General features: G+C 37.1%; 1 protein-coding gene across 5 annotated transcripts in view; it reads left to right on the top strand.

The window, feature by feature from the left end:
- The window catches only part of HECW2 (HECT, C2 and WW domain containing E3 ubiquitin protein ligase 2), a 415,090-nt gene extending 396,465 nt beyond the window's left edge, over positions 1-18,625 (top strand). For 3 of the 5 annotated variants that reach the window (XM_082466947.1, XM_082466946.1, XM_082466951.1), the window contains one exon: positions 7-10,536. In XM_082466947.1, the coding sequence (XP_082323073.1) occupies positions 7-286 (280 nt within the window). In that variant the 3' untranslated portion in view covers positions 287-10,536. Of the gene's footprint in view, positions 1-6; positions 10,537-10,614 lie in introns of those variants that run through there. The other 2 variants (XM_082466948.1, XM_082466949.1) reach the window with 2 other exon arrangements.
- The last annotated feature ends 5,064 nt before the right edge of the window (positions 18,626-23,689 follow it).

Here is a 23,689-nt window from a genome sequence, read left to right as displayed (position 1 = left end):
CTCTAGTACAGAGAGCATTGTCTACTGGAGCTATCAGCTTGGAAATTGGAAACTAACTGAGGAGCTAGTGTCACTTTCTTTAATTAAAAAAAAATCCAGAACAAGCGATGGACACTGGGAGGATCCCTTGGTGACACCACCACTTCTCCGTATTGCGCCTGCCTTGGGACGTCCCCCCTTGGTCTCCCAGTTCCCCACCACCTGCTGGTCAGCCGAAGTGCCTTGGCTGAGAGGGAGTTGGCAGAAGACTGTCCCACGGCAGTCTGCTCCATCATTTAATCTCTGATACAAGGCCCTCTTCCACCCTTTCCCTTTCTTCCCACCTACTCAATTTATACTATCTTATAATAATATTTTAAGGTTTTACTGTATTCTGCCATTGGATCAGCACGTGCTAATGAAAATACACCAGTGATGACTAGGAATATTACCTTATTAAAAATCCTTAAATACGCTACACCTTTTGGATTGGTCTTTACTTTGGGAAGTGGGTAAGATGATCGTAAAACGCACTTTGCCTGAAAAAGGACTCCAGTAATGAATGTAAAATACTACTGAAATAATTTGTAATTACTGAACGGAATGAAATTAGTTTGCATTGCTGCTGCCAATAGAATAGAGTCGTCCAAGTCACAACAACTATAAATCATAAAGTGTGTGTTTGTGAGTGACAGACGTTACAGCTGTTAAGGAATGGTTATCCCCTCCTCTTTGGCTTCAAGACCAAAAACTAGTTTGGGCTCATCTCCTTCCACCACCCTAGTCCACTACACCAGCCCCTCTCCGCTGGGGCTGCTGCCGCAGCCTGCTGGCTACACACCTGCTTCTGTTCGTACATCCTGTAGTTCGTCCTGTGCTCAGCAACCAGAGTGAGCTTCTGAAATCTCCAGATCACCTCCCTCTCCTGCTCATCCCCTCCAGTGCCTCAGAGTAAAATCCATACTCCTTGCCAAGGACTACCAGGTGGGTGGCCTGCTCTGGCCCACTCTTCTAACCTCAACACACACACTCTCCCGCCACCAGCTACGGCCACCAGCCTCCTTCTTGAGGAAATGTGCCAAACTTAACTCTGCCTCAAGACTCTGGAAATTGCTGCCCAAACTCTTTTCTGCTGGTTCTGCACGGGGCTGGCTTTCTCATCCCTAAGGACTCGGCTCAGTGCTCAGAAAGGCCCTCCAGGCTTCTGCCCCCAGTGTACCTGCCACTCTGTCATACCTTAATTCCTTTATAGGACTTACTTCAGTTCAGTCATTGTGTTTAGTTATTGGTTTACTTGTTGACTGTCTATCTCCCCCTCTAGAATCTAACCCCATGAGAACAAGGACCTTGTTTGAATTGAATGTGGTTTTGCCCCTCGTGCTGAGTCGTAGTGCATAATTGGTACTCAGTATTTTTAGTGACTTCTTAAACTTCAGGTCTGACTCTGGACCACTCCAGACAAGATATGCCAATATCGCTTCTGTATCTTTATGCCCTCATCTGAACAATAGGGATTGGTACTAATAATTACATTACAAAGTTGTTTTGAAGATTAAGTGAGATAACATGTACAAAGTACTTAAAATGATGCCTGACACATTATTCAATAAATTCAGCTATTTTGACTATTGGCCCTAATCCCTAGCCTTCAGAGCTGGCATGGCATTCTACAATCTTTAGGTGTTCAAGAAATGTGCTGCATCCACCCAGGATATTTATATTTTGTTTGGGCTTCTAAGAGTTCTCATTCTGGAACTGTTCCTTACTGGGTTTTCTTCTATCGGGTTTAAATTCTTACATTTGAAAAGTATGTACTTTTCATCTATTCCCAGGGGGCATCCACAGGTGAGAAGTGACCTGATTACCAGGCATAGTTTGAAGAGTTTCTTCTGTTAATTATCCCCCATGCAGGAATTCCCACTGTGGGAACATTCCACATTGTATTTATAGATCCAGATGCATTTTAACCAAGACAACCTAATGAGACTTAAGAATAAGATATTAATTGGTTAGTAAATCTAATTCTTCCAACAAGCCTTTAGATACTCATTATGCATTTATTATATGCAAAACTTTATGGGAGACATAAATTGACCTCTGTCCATGTGGACTTTAAAACACAGAGAAGGAAGTAATAGATATTTAAATGAATAGATAACCAATATCACTGCCACCAAATGGTATATGACACACGAGTAGTGGGCGTAGTAAGTGCCATAGAATTCCTTTCCATTGATTCACATTTATTGAACACCTGGTGAGGGTCGGGGTTGTGCTGTGCCACCATGGGTTACCCAGATATTTGTGAACTAGTCTTAGTGAGAATTCCTGCTCTAAATCTCATGGTCTAAGAAAGTATTAATTGGGATACTAAAGAAATTATGAATATTTAAAAAAATCATAACAAAAGTTATACCTTTATTTGTGTTAATAAATCTATCTAGGCTAACAAAACAATCACTGAATTACTTCCGTTGAATTTATCACTCTGTGTGATTGGTAACTTTGTACTTCTCATGTTGATTACAAGCTCCGAATTCATCATCTACCATGCCCATTTCCTCTATTCCCTGGTGTGTTTAATGGCACCTGTGCCATATCAAGCTCCACACCCAGTCACTAGCTCCCTTTAATGCGTGGAGTAAATGCGAAAGGTCTCTGCATGAGCACACCTCACTTCCTGATGTGACCCTACCTCCCTCTCTGGCTTCACGTCCAACCTTGGCTCCTATCACTCAAACACTTGTAGTTCCTGATGATGCAATGCTTCCTCACACTTCCGGGCAGTCTGCTGGGAACGTCCTTCTTGTTGTTGACCCAGAAAAACCCTACACACCTATAAATCCCTCAAGGCTTGGCACAAATAGTGTCCTCTATAAAGCCTTTCCTGACTCTGCAGAGCAGACTTGTAACTCATTGTGTGCAGGGCCACTGAGAGCCCATATGAATCTTTTGGATTAGAGAAAGGTTTCTTACAGTTTTCTGGAGAAATGCAGCCCTGAGCTAGGGATTATGGGTTGGTGAGCAGAGCCAAAGGTAGGCTGGATTACAGTGCCTACTGGCCCCAGCCAGATCCCCTAGTACAGAGCACAGACTGCATAACCTTTAGTGGGTCCCATTTGCCTGCATATTTTGCTGTCAGAGTGCAAACTTCTTGTGGGCAGAGAGCAGACTATTCTTCCTCATCTACCAGGGGACAGCTCAGTGTCTGGCATGCAGTATGACCTCAGTAAGTATTTGTTCAATGAATGAAGGAATAAATGAAATGTAAGTTGAAAAATTAATTTTTGTTCATCAGGGCACTTTGTATAGGAATGACAAGCTTTCAAAATATGGGGTCTTCAATGGGGGACATAATAAAAGAGGGTCTGCAGGTGAAAGTGCTTGGGTGCTACCTGAACACTCAGTGGGCCCTGAATTAGGGGTTCCTGGAGAGCCCAAAGGGAGTCCCTCTTTGCCTACCTCATAGCCCAGCTCCAGGCCAACTCTGCTCCTCCCTCCAGCCTTCCCTGCCAACAGAACTGCGGCAGCACCTGATTCCCCTGTGGGGAAGCCTATAGGCGCTATCTCAGATGAGGAAAATTTGGACTTGACACGTAAACTCAGTCAGGAATGCTCACATTTCCAAAGAAATCATGACATTAAAAAGAGATAAGCTCTAGTATCCCTTAGGAATTTTCCAGAATGCTTTTAAGTATTTTTTTTAACATCTTTATTGGAGTATAATTGCTTTACAATGGTGTGTTAGTTTCTGCTTTATAACAAAGTGAATCAGCTATACATATACATATATAAGTATTTGTTTTTGATTGGTTAATTACTTAATGAAAAGGTGGGAATAGGAGTAAGGAAACAAATTAGGATTAGGCACCACTGCCAATCAAAAAGAAAGAGAGTACTGATAAAACACATCCTAAATGATAATGCAAATTAAAAAAATTTATTCGATTTATATACATTTTATTTCTCGGGCTATATCTACTAGATAAAATGAGGCCCATGCTTTTCACCTCTCACTCTCTCTCTCTCTCTTTAAAATCCTGATTGTAATTTCTTCTTTGCCTCATATTTTGAGTCCTTATAAGCTACCAAAAATCACTTCTGGGGAAATGGAGAATAAATTAATAAATACATACACACATACAGAAATACATTAATCAGTTAATTGATTGATGAAACTTTAGATGTAATTGTGATTCTTTGGGCTCATTGGATTTGGATAATTGACTTGTCTATCTATAGGAAAGAAAAGAGGGTTGAGCATGTGACCTTCTGGTTACCATTTAAAGAATCCAGAAAGCACCAAGAGATCTATTAAGTCAGACCAGATGTCTGGAGGGCTTTTAAATCTTCTTTATATTGATGCCAGCATGATTTCCCGAAGACCAGTTCAGACCTGCCCTCCTTGAGTGTTTCTGGCTGCATAGATGAAAATGAGGTAAACTCATTACAGCCTTAGTGTGGCTGGCTTTGAAAGATTTGAAAAATGTTCTTTTATTGAGACTGAATAACTGGATGTGCTTTTGCTGCCAATATCAACATAGTCCAAGGGCCCTTCTGTTATTTTCTGCTAGAGTTTTCTTAGGACATGGAATGGGGCGGGAGAGGGGGTGTGAAAAGCCTCAGAGGATTGTGTTTTGTTTTGCTTTTTTTTTTTTTCCCTGTTCTTGGCTCATACAGCAAGTTGATGGTAAATATTGGGCAATTTATTTAACCACACTATTCCTCAATTTCCTTATTAGCAATGCTGTCTTGTTTATAAGGAGTTTGGAAATTTTTGCAAGCACACAAAACACTGGTACAAACAGCCAATGTAGTGTGATGAATTGGGAGATTGGGATTGACATATATACACTAATATGTATAAAATGGATAACTAATAAGAACCTGCTGTATAAAAAAAATAAATAAAATAAAATTCAAAAATTCAAAAAAAAGAAACAAATAGCCAATGTAGATATCTTATTTCTAATCCAATTGACGTCTCTCCGCTAGTGGAGCCTACCTGCATCAGACTCATTTGGGGTGATAGTTAAAATGCAGATCCCTAGGCCCACCCCAAACCTTCTAAAGTAGAATCTCAGGGGGTACACCCCAAAATCTCCATTGTAAACAAGCTTCTTGGGTGATTCTGATGAATTTCACCATATCTCTCTGAGTATCTCTGCTTTCTGGTGAGCGTGAAATAGAACTAGATGATTTGAGCACCTAAAAATCCCCTGGTATCTCTCAGAGTTTTCTGGACTGACCCAATCTGGACCATTTTCCCTGGAGTGCCCGTATATTTTGATTGAGTCATTCAGTTAAAAAATATCTGAAGCTTTATTTTGCTAATTCCTATCGTCAAAATGTATGTAATCTGGTAGGAGGCTGAGGACTAGCAGTTAAGAGTCAGGGGTGGGATGAAGTTAACAGTCAGGCTTCCAAAAGTGAAAGAGCATTAGTCTCCCTGCTTTCGGTTTAATGTTCGACTTCCCCTAGGAACCCAAGGTTGCAGTCCTATTCCTGATTTGACCTTGGGAAAACCACTTACTCTTTCTGCACAGTTTCCCCTTCAACAATATATACTTTCTCCGTCTTCATGATACATCTTCCAGGGGAGCCGTTCAGTTTATTCAGAAGGAAAGTTCTGTTACGGTAACTGTCTATTATGCACCCAGATGTAATTTAGGAAGCATTGATAGCCTTAGGTTAAGGATCAGTGATGGCGATTATGTCTTATGACCGAAGAGGATCAAAAAAGTTGTCCAGTCCTTCTTTTCGTGTTGAGAACTGAAACTGTCGAAGAAAGAGTACCCAGGCTTATGGATTTCATGGATGAGTTACTGAACAGCAGAGACATGCAGAGTTCCTCTTTCTTTACTCAGAAACCTGGGAGAATGAAAGGACTGCTGTTGACTCCCAGCTTGGCCCCACTGCCTGCCCTTGATAGGGATGATGCTGCTATATCACACTTAACTACCTTTTCTTAGACTGTTGTACTACATTGAGACCTGTAGTGATTTTCCAGTGCTGCATAACAAATTACCACAAATCTAGCCGCTTAAAACAACACACAGTTACTATGTCACTGTTTCTGTGAATCAGGAGTCCAGGCACAACTTAGCCAGGGCTTCTGCTCAGCATCTCATAAGGCTGAAATCAAGATGTCAGCTGGACTGCATTCTCATCTGGAGGCTCAACTAGGGAAGGACCTGTGTCCAAACTCCCTTAGGTTGTTGGTAGAATTCATTGCCTGCAGCTATAGAATTCATGGCAGCCTACTTCTTCAAATCTAGCAACAGTGAGAGTCTCTGATCTCTAGATGCTCTTTGAAAAGTCTCACCTCATTAGGTCAGGTCCGTTCAGGATCATCACCCTTTTGATTAACTTAAAATCAACCGATTAGAGACTTTAATTACATCTGCAACATACCTTCACCTTTGCCATATTCCATTGGTTACAAATTACAGGTCCCCAGTCACACTCAAATGATGGGGATTATACAAAGGTATATAGGTCATGGCAGATCATCTTAGAACTCTGCCTACCATAAGACCACAGTGAATTAAAATTCATCATTCAAGTATGCGTAAGAAGTTAATTGGGGAATTCAAACATTGCTATTTATGAATTCTCATTCTCATGTATGTGGCCATTTTGTTAATTCTTGACTAGGTAAAATTAACCTTCAGTTAAGGGAAGGTATTTGGTTATCAAGAGGGAAGGAACAGGCTTAACTACCATGTGATAGATATGCTACACCTGTCCTGTCCTAAGCAAGTAAAACATTAATTACGGATTATTGCTTACCTAGATAAAGGGTTTGCTTGAATTATTTTATTTCCTAGTTTACCCGCTATGATTCAGTTCACAAAAATGAATTCACACATATCTATTCAAGATTACAACTGTATAAAATGAGTTACTCTTTTAAGAGTTGTCCCAAAAGTTGATCTGTCACACTCTTTCATATACCAGCACTACCAAAAGAAAAAAAATAGACAATGAAAACCTTCTATTAGGTGTAAACATTAGAGATCATCTTTTCAACGTTTCTTATCACAGCAACATGCTGAAGAAAGACAGTGTATCAAAAATGGGTAACAAGTAACCAGATTAATATTGCTCTGTAAATAAAAGGCATAACTAAATAAAAAGGTGAAGAGGCTGGAAAAGATTAGCTAGAGATAAACAAGAATTAATCTCTTTATTTTGTAGTGTTTCTTACAAATCGATAAGAAGTCCTGAAGTTTTAAATAATAAGTTGACTTCACACTCATTAGGATGGCTATTATCAAAAAAAAAAAAAAAACCCCAAAAAATAACAAGTGTCAGTGAGGATGTAGGAAAATTGGAACCCATGTTCATAACAGCACTTTTTTACAATAGTCAAAAGATGGAAACAACCCAAGTGTCCATCAATGGATGAATGGATTAACAAAATGTAGTATATACAAACAATAGAATATTATTCAGCTTTAAAAAGAAGGGAAATTCTGACCCACGCTACAAAGTGGGCTTGGAAAATGCTAAGTGAAATAAGCCAGTCACAAAGGACGAATACTGTATGATGCCACTCGCATGAGGTTCTTAGAGTAGTCAAATTCATAGAGATGGGAAAAAGAATGGTGGTTGCAAGGGCAGGAGAGAATAGGAGTTAGTGTTCAGTGGGTACAAAGTTTCAGTTTGGAAAGAGGAAAAAGTTCTAGAGATGGATGGTGGTGATGGTTGCAGAACAACGTGAATGTACTTAATGCCACAGAGCTGTGTACTTGATGATGGTGAAGATGATACATTCTATGTGATGTGTATCTTATCACAATAAAAACAATTTTTAAAGAAAATGTAAATAGGCAAAGGAGATGAACATGTAGATCACAAAGGAGATGAACGTGTAGATCACAAAATGGGAAATGTTACAAACAAGCTGACTTGGGGAGAGATTCTCAGCCTTGTTGGTAACCAAAGAAATGAAAATGTTTAAATTTCACCCAAAAGAAGTACCATCTTTAGTCTAATGGGATAATGAATGTTACGTGTCATCTGACACACAAAGTCTGGATGATAATTACATTCAAAACATACTTCTCTTCTTCCTCCCCTTTCCCTATAACAGATTTAAGTCTTCAGTTAATATTTTTACACCAATGTTTTACACAAGATAGATATTTAAACCATTCCTAAGACTTTCAGTATGCTAGTTCAGTTCTTTTTTTTTTTTTAAAGAATTTATTTATTTTATTTATTTATTTCTTTATGGCTGTGTTGGGTCTTCATTTCTGTGCGAGGGCTTTCCCTAGTTGTGGCAAGCGGGGGCCACCCTTCATCGCGGTGCGCGGGCCTCTCACTATCGCGGCCTCTCCTGTTGCGGAGCACAGGCTCCAGACGCGCAGGCTCAGTAATTGCGGCTCACGGGCCCAGTTGCTCAGCGGCACGTGGGATCTTCCCAGACCAGGGCTCGAACCCGTGTCCCCTGCATTGGCAGGCAGACTCTCAACCACTGCGCCACCAGGGAAGCCCCTAGTTTTTTAAAAAGTAAAACATTGTTCTTGAGACCTAAGTTGAGGCTCTGGTGTAAGGAAGGTGTAATATGGATTATGTTAAATGCAATTCTGAAGTGGTTTATTATATCAAAGAAAGTGTTTGCTTGCAAAGATTGATTCGGTGATTTTCCCCCAATATATTCTAGAGTTTGTAATAACAAGAGTTGTAAACTCTGAACCGGTTCTATCTCTGTGTCCTAAAACTGGTACAGACAGTCTCAGACTTATGAGGGTTTGACTTACAATTTTTCGACTTTACAGTGGTGTGAAAGTGATACACTTTCAGTAGAAATCATATTTCCAACTTTGAATCCTGATCTTTTCCCAGGGTAGCAGTATTCAGTGCCACACTCTCTCCTGATGCTGGACAGTGTCAGTGAGCCTCAGCTCCCAGTCAGCCACGTGATCACGAGGGTAAAAAAACTATACACATACAACCATTCTGTACCCATACAAACATTCTGTTTTTCACTTTCAGTGCAATAGTCAATAAATTACATGAGATATTCAACTCTTTATTATAAAAGAGACTTTGTGTTAGATGGTGTTGCCCAACTGTAGGCTAATGTAAGTGTTCTGAGAATGTGCAAGGTAGTCTAGGCTAAGCTATGATATTTGGTAGGGTAGGTGTATTAAATGCATTTCTGACTTACATTTTCAGTTTACGAGGGGTTTATCAAGATGTAACCCCATTGTAAGTTGAGGAAGATCTTTATTTTTCTAATATAACAGAGCCCCTTCGAGTTACTGTTTCTAATAAACCATGTGGCCACACACCTGCTTTATCATCTCTTTGTTATCTCATAGTTTCCACGAGTCATGATTATCTTTTGGCAGTTTAATGAAGGCAATTGGAGTAAATCTTTTTGATGGTAATGAAATGTAGCTAACAATATATATCTTATTAATTGGTCAAATACTGTGAGCCAGGCATTGTATTAAGCATGTTTCTGTGATTTCATTTAATCCTCATATCCTTCTGAAACAAATGATATGATTCTGATTTTATAGGTGAGAAAACTGAGTGGCAGATTTTTAATAACTCACTGCAAATTACACAACTCGTTGGCAGAGCTGAAATTCAAACCCAAGTCTATCCAACTGTAGATCTCTGATCTTCCCATGACACTATGCTGCATCTAGGAGTATAACTATATTTCATTAGTATTAAAGTGATTTATAAGAATACAAACTTAAACATGTGACTTTGCAAAAACAGCCTGTTAAAAATCACAGCTCCCAAAATTCCATATTAATTCAGGAGCATTTTTTTAAAGTCAAAGTTGTTTAGCTCCCACAAACAAACTGTTGTACATTCCAAATAAAATGCTTCCTATTTCATGTCAAAAGTGCAGATTTACTTCCTGATAAGATGTACTATTTGGAGACTGTCTATTTTTTATTGTGATTCAGGTGCAAATAACAGGAAAGCATATTTTTTTCCTATCTTGGCAAAAGGGGAGGTATTTCTAAAAAGAATGTAATGTAATGATTTAAATGGCCATTATTTTGCATTGTGAATTAGGAGAAAACAGATTATAGCACTGGAGTCAAAGAAGTAACAATGGTCTACTGACTTCGACAGGAAAGTCCAGCCAGGGAATTTCCCAAAACTCTAAGCCATGAGGCGTGTCTGCGGGTCTTCAGAGACACTCAGTGCTCTTCCCTGACCAACAAAATGAAAAAATGGAAAACCGTAGATTTTTTGAGAGACTTTCAGGCAAATGCCAACTCTGAAAATGAATTACTTTGCAAGAGTTTATAGTCATGTCTTTTAGGAAAAAAAAATCTAACATCAAAAGAGAAGCAAAAATTCAAACTTGTCTTTGTAATTCTTAGACAACTAAACAAATAGTAATATGTATGTAATATGGATTTTAAACGGTTGTGAAAATGTAAGGAAAATATTTTTTAAAGATCCTATTTCCCTTAAAGAAATTCAATTCTGAATTTTTCAAGTCGAAACGTTTTCAAAGTGTTTCCAAAAGGAATGTGAAAATTGGCAACAAACCCATTTGAATATGAAAGACAAGCACAGGCAGACACACAGAAAACCAATATCGTTTCACTCAAAGCGTTCTGAACTCTGTACTGCTTCTTCTGTTTGCAGAGCTCACACTTGTTTTAACCGTCTGGATCTCCCTCCGTACCCATCCTTCTCCATGCTTTATGAAAAACTCTTGACAGCAGTTGAAGAGACCAGTACCTTTGGACTTGAGTGACCTGGAGGCACAATGCCCCGCTCCGTGTAGACAGGCAATTCCGGAAGCTGCCTCTAGAAGAATGGCTGAACGTTGGAAGTTTCAGGAGTACACTTCCATTAGAGTAAAGCTGAGTGCTGTTATTTTCCAGGAACACGTGTTCTGTCACATTTGGGGACTGGATAGTGGTGATGAGTCCTCTTGGAAGGATTTGGGTGAGCTTGATGCCCAGGGAACCACCCAACAATCTTTCAATCAACAGTTCTTGACTGCCAAACTTTTTTCCATTTGTTATGTTCCAAGACAAAGATGAACCTGTACACGATCAGCTCCATGATGACTTTTAGAGACTCAGGAGAATCTTGAAACTTACCTTTGAACATGATTCAAGCCAAACTGGCAGCACTTGGCCCAGTCTCCAAATTAGTGCAAGTTAAATAATATAATAAAAACAAATATATCTCCTGAAAATACATTCATTTAAGCCCTAAGTTATAACAGAATATTCATTTTCTTGCTTATGAGTGCCTGCATGGTGTGCACCATAGGTTTCAGCTTTCATGGGACACAGTGAAAATGAAACCAAGTCAATATGAGGTAACCTTAAAGATTTGCAATAAGGTGGTCTGTGACAATGTATATGCAAAGTGGTATGTGTGTATATGGCCGAAGACAAACTGTTATTCAGTGAATTACTAATGACAGATTTTATGCTTTATAATGCATGAAAACAGTTTTAAAATAACTAGCAATTAATCACAGCATATCAGGAAAAAGTACACAGTGAGTTCCGTTTATTTTTTATAAGTTCATTATATTTATGTTCTCTAAGATGTATATAAGCACCTACCTATCATACTGTACGTATCATCTGTTCCATTTTCATGTTCCATGCTTACTAGGGCATCATGCTAATATGTATCCTTTTAAGCACTCTCAAAGGGAACAAAAGGGCCTTTTATATTTATAAAGGTACAAAAAAATTCCCCAAAATATTTTGCACTGAATGTACCAAAGTTGAAGGGACATTACAATATGACTAACAGCAACTCCATCACTTGACAAGTATAATAGAAAATAGCTTCTAAATCAAACTTTCTTCACAGTGCCATGTTTACCACTACAAGGACTGTGCATCTAAGTAATAATTTTTTAAGATTCACTCTATGTGATAGTATGATATGCATTTATTTAAAATGCATTAGACTCTCTTCCATCCATCAAATACTTTGCAGGATGGCATTTAATACAGATATTTCGTATTTCCCCCACTGCTTTTTATTTGTACAGCATCATTAAACACTAAGCTCAGTTAGGGAGCCATCAGCAACACCCAAGAGATCAGCCCTCTTTAGTAATAAGAATTCCATTTTCCCTCATCAGTGAAGACATCACAAATTGAAACTCTCAGTACTATATATCTAAGCCTACATTTTCACTGATGCATAATTTTCTTATCAATATTAAGAAACAATTTTTCTATGATATCTCAGAAACTGCATGACATCACTAATGTTATTTCTGCTTAGTTTATCAGAGGGTGTTCTTCATTTTTATTGCTTTGGGGTTATTCCATATCCTTGTTTATTTCTTGACTTATGCTTCGTAACTAATCAGGTGTCCAATAGAGTGAAGTTAAATTGAGGGTAATAAAATCATTGGATTAAACATTTGGCTTGCCAGCCTATGGTATTACAGGCATTGCCCAAATACTTCTTCGAGAACTATATTTATAAGCAACCATGGAATTCCTATTATGAGGTGTTGGCAATCCTACATTTTATGGAGGTCAAATGCATGGTTTTCATAGGTGGTTTGTAAGAACTGATTTCACTGTTGGTTAAGCTACATTTACTGTTGGGACCCTCAGGAGGAATACCACTCATGTTGCATTCCTGCTCTGAAGGCAAGTACTGTGGTGTGGAGAAGCGTTCTGGGGAAAAGGTTACAGAAATCTGGAAATAAGAAGGAAAGATTTATCTGTGTACTATAATTGTATCAGAAAGAAATAGAAAAAAATTTGAACTGGAAATGTTAGTTTGTCCTTACTTATCATGAATATAAGTATATATTTAATCTTACAAACTATTTTTACTTGTATTTTTTTCATTATAAGGAAAAATAGTATAACGTGCTTTTTTAAAAAAAAAAAAACACCACATTTTTGATAGTATATAAGATGTTTCAGAGCTGGCATTCTCTAAGCAGCTGATATAGAAGGTTGCATTTCTTTCCAAAATATTTTCATAGACCATGTCAGCTTGCATTTTGGTTTGTGACACTTTGTTACCGTATTATACATTGTTAGGTAAAAGAGATTTGAAATAAAATATCTCTCTCTAATTATTTTTAGCAAATATACTTCTTTGTTAAGGCATCCAGCTTCTTTCCAAATACCAATATAATCGTCTAGCTGCTACCATTCTCAGAATTGGGAATTATCCAAGATGGACCTCTCACAGCAGAACACCATGATAACTGATCTATTATTATTCATTAGTAAAACAAAAGAGTCCAATAATAACTATTTAAAATATTAAATAACATTTCCACAGAATAAATTAGACTTTAATATACTCTACAAATAGAAATATCTGTAAATATTTTCTTCTGGACTATGAACCTAGATAATTTGGCTGTCTGATCTTGTTTTCTTTAAGAAACTTATAAGTGATGCTTATACTATACCATCTTATACTATAAAAGACAGTCACGATACATCAAATGTGTATGCAGAACTTCTGTTAGGTGAGAGAAGAGGCCCACTATTGGCATTCACTCTGTGCCAGCCACTGTGTTTGATGATGGAGCTACAAGATTCAAAAATCTGCCCTCAAGAAGCTCACAGTCTAGTGGAGTAGATACCAAGGTTCAAAAAAGGTATTTTAAATAAAATTTGGTATGTTCTACAGTCAAGGAATGAGGAGAGAATGGCTTGCTCCATCTGGGGGTTCCAGTGAAGGGTTCATACATGGGAGATACTGTGGCTAAAAAAAAATCATATAAATGTTCTTTCTGTTGGTGACTAATGGCATGTAACAGTGTGATGATACTGGTCAAGTGTGGAAGCCCAGAGTGTGTTTACACACAGAGTTTAAAGTGTGCAGGTGGGGAGCTGAACTGTGAAGGACCAACTCAAGGATCTTCAGATTACCCAAAAAATGCCAAAATTAAGTTCAGTAGTTTCCCTCTGTTTCCTTTCATCTGCACTACAATGTACCTTTGGTTTTCAGTGTGAAAAATCCCAATCCTTGAGCCCATCCACCACTGGGGTGAAAACTTTTTTCTTGTGCACAAAATGAATGGATCTTGGTCAAAGAAGTGTGGTCACAATTTTCTGCTATATATTGTGTTTATAATTAAGTAGAAATTCTGTAATAAATGAAGGAAAATTTGTTGTACTTGCTTAACAGTCAGAAGTTTAAAGAAAACCTGCATTCAAATGATTAACAGTAATGGTAGAATATGTTTGAACAGCGCTTTAGAGTTTCTAAGCACTTTTAAGTGCTTAGTCTCTCTTGATCCTCACACACTCTGTGGGGTAGAAGGCATCAGGTCCCATCTGGGTTGAGGCTGATTTTCACAGGTGGCTTGTGAGATCAATTTTAGTACTTTACAGCTAGAGTTCTAGGTTTCATCTTGAGAAATGTGGAGACTAATGTTTCTACCAGCCTATTCCAATTTCAGTGAAGTTTACAAGCTGCTTTGTCTACCCAAACTCTCATTTTTTCAAACACTCTTAAAATGTGACACCTTCTGAAAAGTCCATGAAGAAATTAGCATATTCATGGAAAAACCCCCCATATTCTTAATGTTTCCATTTTACTAGTTGTTATGAGAAATTAAAAACAAACTGCAAAATTTGATTGCTTTTGGTGGATTTATATAGTATAGTAAGTTTAGTTTTCTCAAATATTATTTGGAAGCAAGGTAATGAAAAAACACTTTAATTAGAAGCCTGATTTTATTTTTTAATTTTGGACAAGGATGGATCTAGAAAACCCTGATAGCTGAGTTCCAGTGATGTGGATGAAGGAACTACTGCAGGTTCTCTTTCCCTCTCCGTTCTCCTCACACTCCTCCAACTTTTTTTTTTTTTTCTATCTGCACAAATTGTATTTATGACTTGACTACTTCTAAGGCAAACATCTGATAACGAATAGCCTTAAAGTCTTTTTTCCAATCCAACCCAATTCTGAAAATTCCCGTTGAGGATGAAATGATGCTATACCATCATTACAAGATACCTATCACCCTGTGTAGAAAAAACGCAAATAAAGAACATGCCTCATCCTCAAACTGAATCTGACTTTCAGGCCCTTTTGTGCTTTCTTACCTTCTTTCTGATTTAATTGATGAATGAAAACACTCTAAATCTTAGACACCTTCTATAAAATTTGAGTTTAAATTAATGAGAATGTCACTTTCAGTTAGATCCTAATTTTGCAAAAACTATTACCTTTCTAGTTCGATTGTGTTTTCTAGATAGATTTGCTTTTCTAATATGGAAGCAAAGAAATGTCAGAGACATCAAGCTTTCTAAATTGTGGCTTAAGGCCAACAACTTGCTGCCCACTAGAAGGATGATAGAAACAAAAATCAGAAAAGAGGAGCCCAGCAGTGGTGCCTCCCTCCCTCCCCCACCCCTGCCAAGAATGTAGTGCTAATTATTGACCAACCTTCAAGATTCAGGAGTGGTAACTGCATTCCAAGGAGCTGGCACAAAGGATATACTTAATGTGTGTGCACTACCCGTATCAGAGCAGTCCACAGGACTGTAGCAGAGGGAAAGTGAAAACAAAGATGGAAGGATCATCTTAGGGCTTGTTGGTGGGTGTAGGAACATATACTTTGGTTTCTGACTTAGAGAAAAAGAATGCTGTGCTGCCTATTGAGAGCACTGCTTGGTAATCTGCCTAGTGGGAAATACCCTTATTTTATAACTTAAGTAGGTTGATAACATTTTCTGTATTGCAAAACAGAACTTAGCCCCAAAGTATTAAAGCTAACAGTAGCTCAATCAGGAGATTCAACAATTTAGCATTAAATTACGTTGTGGACTATTTTTAATTTAAGAATTATCGTTACTATTACTGAACTTTGTATGGGAAAAATGAGAGAGGGTGTTGTTGCTTGACACATTTATTTTGCCTAATTTGTTTTTTAGCAGACATTCTTTGATGTTACAATCGTTTTTGAAACATTTTTCTTGGTTTCTAATGGTAACTTAAATGTTCACTGTTCATCTAAAAAGCAAAAACCTAAGAATTAGGTTACTGAATTGCAAATGGAGACCTAATAAGTGTTTCCAGTTTTTCGAGAAATTCATCAAGACTGAAATACATTTGCTTAGATTTAATCTGTTAGGTAGTTTATTGGGCTTTCATGATCGAACAATTCAGCAGAATTGGAAGGGCCTACTTGTATGGTTTCTGGGGAACACAGGAAAATTAAATTTAAATATGTGATTTTTACATCTAGTGGCCTTGGGCAGGTGATATCTTTCTATCCAATTTTCTTTTAAGATATTACAGCCTTCAGGAGTGTTGATAGGTATAGTGTATGATTCAAACTGAATCAGCTATTACTGATGCAGGTAAGAAACCATTAGTAAACTCTTGGTTACTATCACCTTCTATAAAAAAAAAGGATGGATAATGTTCAAGAAATACCTTGGAAGGACTAACCAAGAAACACACAAAATGAATGTTCTTTTAGGACCCTAATGCTCTAAAAGATGTTATTACAAGCTATTTTTCTTTATATAATATCATAAGTAAAATGGAGGCTGTTATATGTTGGAAAGTGCATAAGATTACATGTTTTTATAATAGGGATGCAGGCATTCCAAAATAAATAAATAAAAATACATGCATCTCTCTTGCCTCTTACTGAAAGTATTAATCTAATTTTATAATAATGCTTACTTTTTAATATTAAGGCTCTGTAAAAGAAAAACACATTTATTTCTAAGACGTAGAGCATGGGTCATGTATTTTTTTAAGCCTTCCAATTTCTTTTCACCAACTCCACCCATTGTGTCTATTACACCATGTCACAATTAATAGTTATGTTTCTATTTTTGTTGAGTTGATTTAAGCTTTATATTTATTCAATGTGACTTTTAATAGAGAATAATAATGAGAAGTATTTGCTATTGACACTGAAATTATACAGCTCTCATTTCACCTTATATTTCAATTTCACCTTTATTTTTTTTCCCAAGCAAATAATACAGACTGTTGACATCCTAGAAATGAATCGTGGGTGGTATTAAATGGAGCCTGGGACTCTGAAATGTAGACTTGTTGTTTGTTTTCTGTATTCTTATCCTAACCTGAACCCCTGACTTTTGTGTTGTATTTTTTTATGACTCTGAAATGCTTTGAGGGAAAGATATTTTAATGTGTACAATTTGTTTTATTTTCATACTGATCTCTATTTTTGTTTAAAACCATGTTGCATCATGAAATCACTTAATCCAAAATAAATCTTCTTTAAAAAAAAATAGATTATGATTTTTCTGTGATATATTTGGGGAAGAAAAAACTCAAGAGAGAAGAGAACAAAGTAGAGATAAAGGTCTCATGGGATTAGTATGCAGCTTTGTGGATACAGGAAGTTCTCTTTTCATGATATTTATAAGTAGGAATCTATTTTGTTTATCCCTAAAAGATTATTTTACTATTTGATAGGCCATAAATTAATGTTAAAGAAACGAATTAACACAAACCATAATCTCTGAAGTCATATGGGTTGAGACTATTTGTTAAACCATCTTGGTTGTATGCTTATTTCATAACCACATATGCACGCCACCACCACCACTACCACCCACATCAATCTAATCGAGGGGTCACATAGTCACAAGCCTGCAGGGGCCAAGTAGGTATTTAATGAATGAAACTGTCTGGGTGTAAGCAACAGAGTGTGGTGGGGTTTACTTAAAGGAGGCATTCTAATATTTTGGTCCAGCAGATTCTAGTCACATGAGATTCAGGGCAGTGTTGAAAGACTCAGGCCAGTGTTGGTTTATCAAGAGAAATCCAGAAATCTAAATTTTTATATGGCGTTTCTAGATCTCTTTAATACTGGGTGGATCAAAGCAAATAATGTCTGTAGGTTGAATTTGCTTGCAGGTCCCCCAGTTTGGAACCCTTGATTTACTCAGTAATGTTACTTTATACTTGATTGGTAATGTAAATGAACTGACCAAATAAATAAAACATTACTGTGATATGGCAGTTAATACAAAGAGATGGGGAAAGGAAAAAAGCAAATATATGCTGTAACGGCAGATAATCACTAAATGATGTACTTGAAAATGATCTGTGTTTACCGGTATCTTTCTTTCTTTTTTTTTTTTTATAAATTTATTTTATTTATTTCTTTTTGGCTGCATTGGGTTTTCGTTGCTGCGCACGGGCTTTCTCTAGTTGCAGCGAGCAGGGGCTACTCTTTGCTGCGGTGCATGGGCTTCTCATTGCGGTGGCTTCTCTTGTTGTGGAGCACGGGCTCTAGGCACGCGGGCTTCAGTAGTTGTGGCACGCGGGCTCAGGAGTTGTGACTTGCAGGCTCTAGAGTGCAAGCAGACTCAGTCGTTGTGGCACACAGGCTTAGTTGCTCTGCAGCATGTGGGATCTTCCCGGACCAGGGCTCGAACCCTTGTCCCCTGCATTGGCAGGCGGATTCTTAACCACTGCGCCACCAGGGAAACCCACGAGTATCATTCTGAATATCAATTCATCGTATTAATTCATATAAGTTGAGGATCCATGTCAAGATTTTGTGAAACAGATGTGCCATTAAGCTCTATTCTGTATTTGAAACTAGAAATGAATTTCCTGTACCACGTGAGAACAGTTAAGCAAAGACATCCTTTATAACTGACTAAAGATTGACATTATTATTGAAAGAGAAGAGCGAGAGATTAATCTATGACACTGACTTCCTGGTTATTGTGTCATAATGTTCCCTGTGTAACCTTTGACCTCAATGTGCTTTCGTTATGATAAATTTATCTACTTTCATTATATTGTTTCAATAAAACCTGAAACCTACTTAGTGAATGTTTTAACAATGCATAATTCCCACCATCCTGCTAATTGCCCCCAGGAAGTCTTTCTTGATGTTTTTTTATTTCACCCTTTAACCAGAAAGAATTTAACCCCTTTATCAAGGAATGGAAAAGCGTTTTTCTTCATACTTTCCACTTTTTCTTGATCAAAAAACTTTATTAATGACTTTTTTTCCCTCTAAACAGATACTTTCTTCTAAATAGACACTAGATTGACTAGTATTCCATTTGTCAACCAAAGTAAACTTTGGAGTAACAATAATAAATTGAAATGAGAATATCTGATAAAAATATAATGTATATATTGATAGAAATGAATTTCACATATTTTATTTGCCCCATCATTATAGGTCATCTCAAAAGATATTTAGATGATGTCTAGTTTAATGAACTGATTGTTCATTTAGAAAGGAAAAGCCAGCAATTTCCAAGCCATAAATCATTGTCAAATATATATTTCTTTGACAATTTATAATATTGTTATAAAATACTACCTCTTGCAACACAAAACACTTAGATAGTGTAATAATTCACGTCTAGTTGGTATTTAGTTGGCATTGGAAAATGGAACCCAAATCCAAATTTTTGAACCTTCTCATGACATTGCCAACATATCCCTCTCCCTGCCTCTCCCAGAACAAAACAACAAAACCATTTTTAACTGTTGGTTAAAGAACTGTTCACCAGTTGGTGAAGATTTACTGTCGTTCCAGTTTCAATCAGGAAACCATGTCAACATTTCTTTTTTTTTTTTATACAGCAGATTCTTATTAGTCATCAATTTTATCCACATCAGTGGGTACATGTCAATCCCAATCGCCCAATTCATCACACCCCCACCTCCACCCCCTGCTGCTTTCCCCCCTTGGTGTCCATACGTTTGTTCTCTACATCTGTGTCTCAATTTCTGCACTGCAAACTGGTTCATCTGTACCATTTTTCTAGGTTCCACATATATGCGTTAATATACGATATTTGTTCTTCTCTTTCTGACTTACTTCACTCTGTATGACAGTCTCTAGATCCATCCACATCTCTACAAATGACCCAATTTCGTTCCTTTTTATGGCTGAGTAATATTCCATTGTATATATGTACCACAACTTCTTTATCCATTCATCTGTCGATGAGCATTTAGGTTGCTTCCATGATCTGACTATTGTAAATAGTGCTGCAATGAACATTGGGGTGCATGTGTCTTTTTGAATTACGGTTTTCTCGGGGTATATGCCCAGTAGTGGGATTGCTGGATCATATGGTAATTCTATTTTTAGTATTTTAAGGAACCTCCATATTGTTCTCCATAGTGGTTGTATCAATTTATATTCCCACCAACAGTGCAAGAGGGTTCCCTTTTCTCCACACCCTCTCCAGCATTTGTTGTTTGTAAATTTTCTGATGATGCCCATTCTAACTGGTGTGAGGTGATACCTCATTGTAGTTTTGATTTGCATTTCTCTAATAATTAGTGATGTTGAGCAGCTTTTCATGTGCTTCTTGGTCATCTGTATGTCTTCTTTGGAGAAATGTCTATTTAGGACTTCTGCCCATTTTTGGATTGGGTTGTTTGTTTCTTTAAAATTGAGCTGAATGAGCTGTTTATATATTTTGGGGATTAATCCTTTGTCCGTTGATTCATTTGCAAATATTTTCTCCCATTCTGAGGGTTGTCTTTTGGTCTTGTTTATGGTTTCCTTTGCTGTGCAAAAGCTTTGAAGTTTCATTAGGTCCCATTTGTTTATTTTTGTTTTTATTTCCATTACTCTAGGAAGTGGATCAAAAAAGATCTTGCTGTGATTTATGTCAAAGAGTGTTCTTCCTATGTATTTCTCTAAGAGTTTTAAAGTGTCCGGTCTTATATTTAGGTCTCAAATCCATTTTGAGTTTATTTTTGGGTATGGTGTTAGGGAGTGTTCTAATTTCATTCTTTTACATGTAGCTGTCTAGTTTTCCCAGCACCACTTATTGAAGTGACTGTCTTTTCTCCATTGTATATCTTTGCCTCCTTTGTCATAGATTAGTTGACCATAGGTGCGTGGGTTTATCTCCGGGCTTTCTATCTGGTTCCACTGATCTTTGTTTCTGTTTTTGTGCCAGTACCATATTGTCTTGATTACTCTAGCTTTGTAGTATAGTCTGAAGTCAGGGAGTCTGATTCCTCCAGCTCTGTTTTTTTCCCTCAAGACTGCTTTGGCTATTCGAGGTCTTTTGTGTCTCCATACAAATTTTAACATGATTTGTTCTAGTTCCGTAAAAAATGCCATTGGTAATTTGATAGGGATTGCATTGAATCTGTAGATTGCTTTGGGTAGTATAGTCATTTTCACAATATTGATTCTTCCAATCCAAGAACATGGTATATCTCTCCATCTGTCTGTATCATCTTTAATTTCTTTCATCAGTGTCTTATAGTTTTCTGCATACAGGTCTTTTGTCTCCCTAGGTAGGTTTATTGCTAGGTATTTTATTCTTTTTTTTTGCAATGGTAAATGGGAGTGTTTCCATAATTTCTCTTTCAGATTTTTCTTCATTAGTGTATAGGAATGCAAGAGATTTCTGTGCATTAATTTTGTATCCTGCAACTTTACCAAATTCATTGATTAGCTGTAGTAGTTTTCTGGTGGCATGTTTAGGATTCTCTATGTATAGGATCATGTCATCTGCAAACAGTGACAGCTTTACTTCTTCTTTTCCAATTTGTATTCCTTTTATTTCTTTTTCTTCTCTGATTGTCGTGGCTAAGACTTCCAAAACTATGTTGAATAATAGTGGTGAGAGTGGACATCCTTGTCTCGTTCCTGATCTTATAGGAAATGCTTTCAGTTTTTCACCATTGAGAATGATGTTTGCTGTGGGTTTGTCATATATGGCCTTTATTATGTTGAGATTGGTTCCCTCTATGCCCACTTTCTGGAGAGTTTTTATCATAAATGGGTGTTGAATTTTGTCAAAAGCTTTTTCCGCATCTATCGAGATGATCATATGGTTTTTATTCTTCAATTTGTTAATATGGTGTATCACATTGATTGATTTGCGTATATTGAAGAATCCTTGCATCCCTGGGATAAATCCCACTTGATCGTGGTGTATGATCCTTTTAATGTGTTGTTGGATCTGTTTGCTAGTATTTTGTTGAGGATTTTTGCATCTATATTCATCAGAGATATTGGTCTGTAATTTTCTTTTTTTGTAGTATCTTTGTCTGGATTTGATATCAGGGTGATGGTGGCCTCATAGAATGAGTTTGGGAGTGTTCCTTCCTCTGCAATTTTTTGGAAGAGTTAGAGAAGGATGGGTGTTAGCTCTTCTCTAAATGTTTGATAGAGTTCACCTGTGAAGCCATCTGGTCCTGGACTTTTGTTTGTTGGAAGATTTTTAATCACAGTTTCCATTTCATTACTTGTGATTGGTCTGTTCATATTTTCTATTTCTTCCTGGTTCAGTCTTGGAAGGTTATAGCTTTCTAAGAATTTGTCCATTTCTTCCAGGTTGTCCATTTTATTGGCATAGTGTTGCTTGTAGTAGTCTCTTAGGATGCTTTGTATTTCTGCAGTGTCTGTTGTAACTTCTCCTTTTTCATTTCTAATTTTATTCATTTGAGTCCTCCCCCTCTTTTCCTTGATGAGTCTGGCTAATGGTTTATCAATTTTTTTTATCTTCTCAAAAAACCAGCTTTTAGTTTTATTAATCTTTGCTATTGTTTTCTTTGTTTCTATTTCATTTATTTCTGCTCTGATCTTTATGATTTCTTTCCTTCTGCTAACTTTGGGTTTTGTTTGTTCTTCTTTCTCTAGTTCTTTTAGGTGTAAGGTTAGATTGTTTATTTGAGATTTTTCTTGTTTCTTGAGGTAGGCTTGTATAGCTATAAACTTCCCTCTTAGAACTGCTTTTGCTGCATCCCATAGGTTTTGGATCATCGTGTTTTCATTGTCATTTGTCTCTAGGTATTTTTTGATTTCCTCTCTGATTTCTTCAGTGATCTTTTGGTTATTTAGTAACGTATTGTTTAGCCTCCATGTGTTTGTGTTTTTTACTTTTTTTCCCCTGTAATTCATTTCTAATCTCATAGCGTTGTGGTCAGAAAAGATGCTTGATATGACTTCAATTTTCTTAAATTTACTGAGGCTTGATTTGTGACCCAAGATGTGATGTATCCTGGAGAATATTCCATGCACACTTGAGAAGAAAGTGTGATCTTCTGTTTTTGGATGGAATGTCCTATAAATATCAGTTAAATCTATCTGGTCTACTGTGTCATTTAAAGCTTCTGTTTCCTTATTTATTTTCATTTTGGATGGTCTGTCCATTGGTGTAGGTGAGGTGTTAAAGTCCCCCACTATTATTGTGTTTCTGTCGATTTCCTCTTTTATAGCTGTTAGCAGTTACCTTATGTATTGAGGTGCTCCTATGTTGGGTGCATATATATTTATAATTGTTATATCTTCTTCTTGGATTGATCCCTTGATCATTATGTAGTGTCCTTCCTTGTCTCTTGTAACATTCTTTATTTTAAAGTCTATTTTATCTGATATGAGTATTGCTACTCCAGCTTTCTTTTGATTTCCATTTGCATGCAATATCTTTTTCCATCCCCTCACTTTCCGTCTGTATGTGTCCCCAGGTCTGAAGTCAGTCTCTTGTAGACATCATATATATGGGTCTTGTTTTTGTATCCATTCAGCAAGCCTGTGTCTTTTGGTTGGAGCATTTAATATATTCACGTTTAAGGTAATTATCGATATGTATGTTCCTGTTACCATTTTCTTAATTGTTTTGGGTTTGCTTTTGTAGCTCCTTTTCTTCTCTTGTTTTTCCCACTTAGAAAAGTTCCTTTAGCATTTGTTGTAGAGCTGGTTTGGTGGTGCTGAATTCTCTTAGCTTTTGCTTGTCTGTAAAATTTTTGATTT

This window comes from Balaenoptera physalus (genome assembly GCF_965194825.1).
Source record: "Balaenoptera physalus genome assembly, chromosome: 6".
Taxonomy (NCBI): domain Eukaryota; kingdom Metazoa; phylum Chordata; class Mammalia; order Artiodactyla; family Balaenopteridae; genus Balaenoptera; species Balaenoptera physalus.
This window is presented reverse-complemented; position numbering and strand designations above follow the sequence as displayed.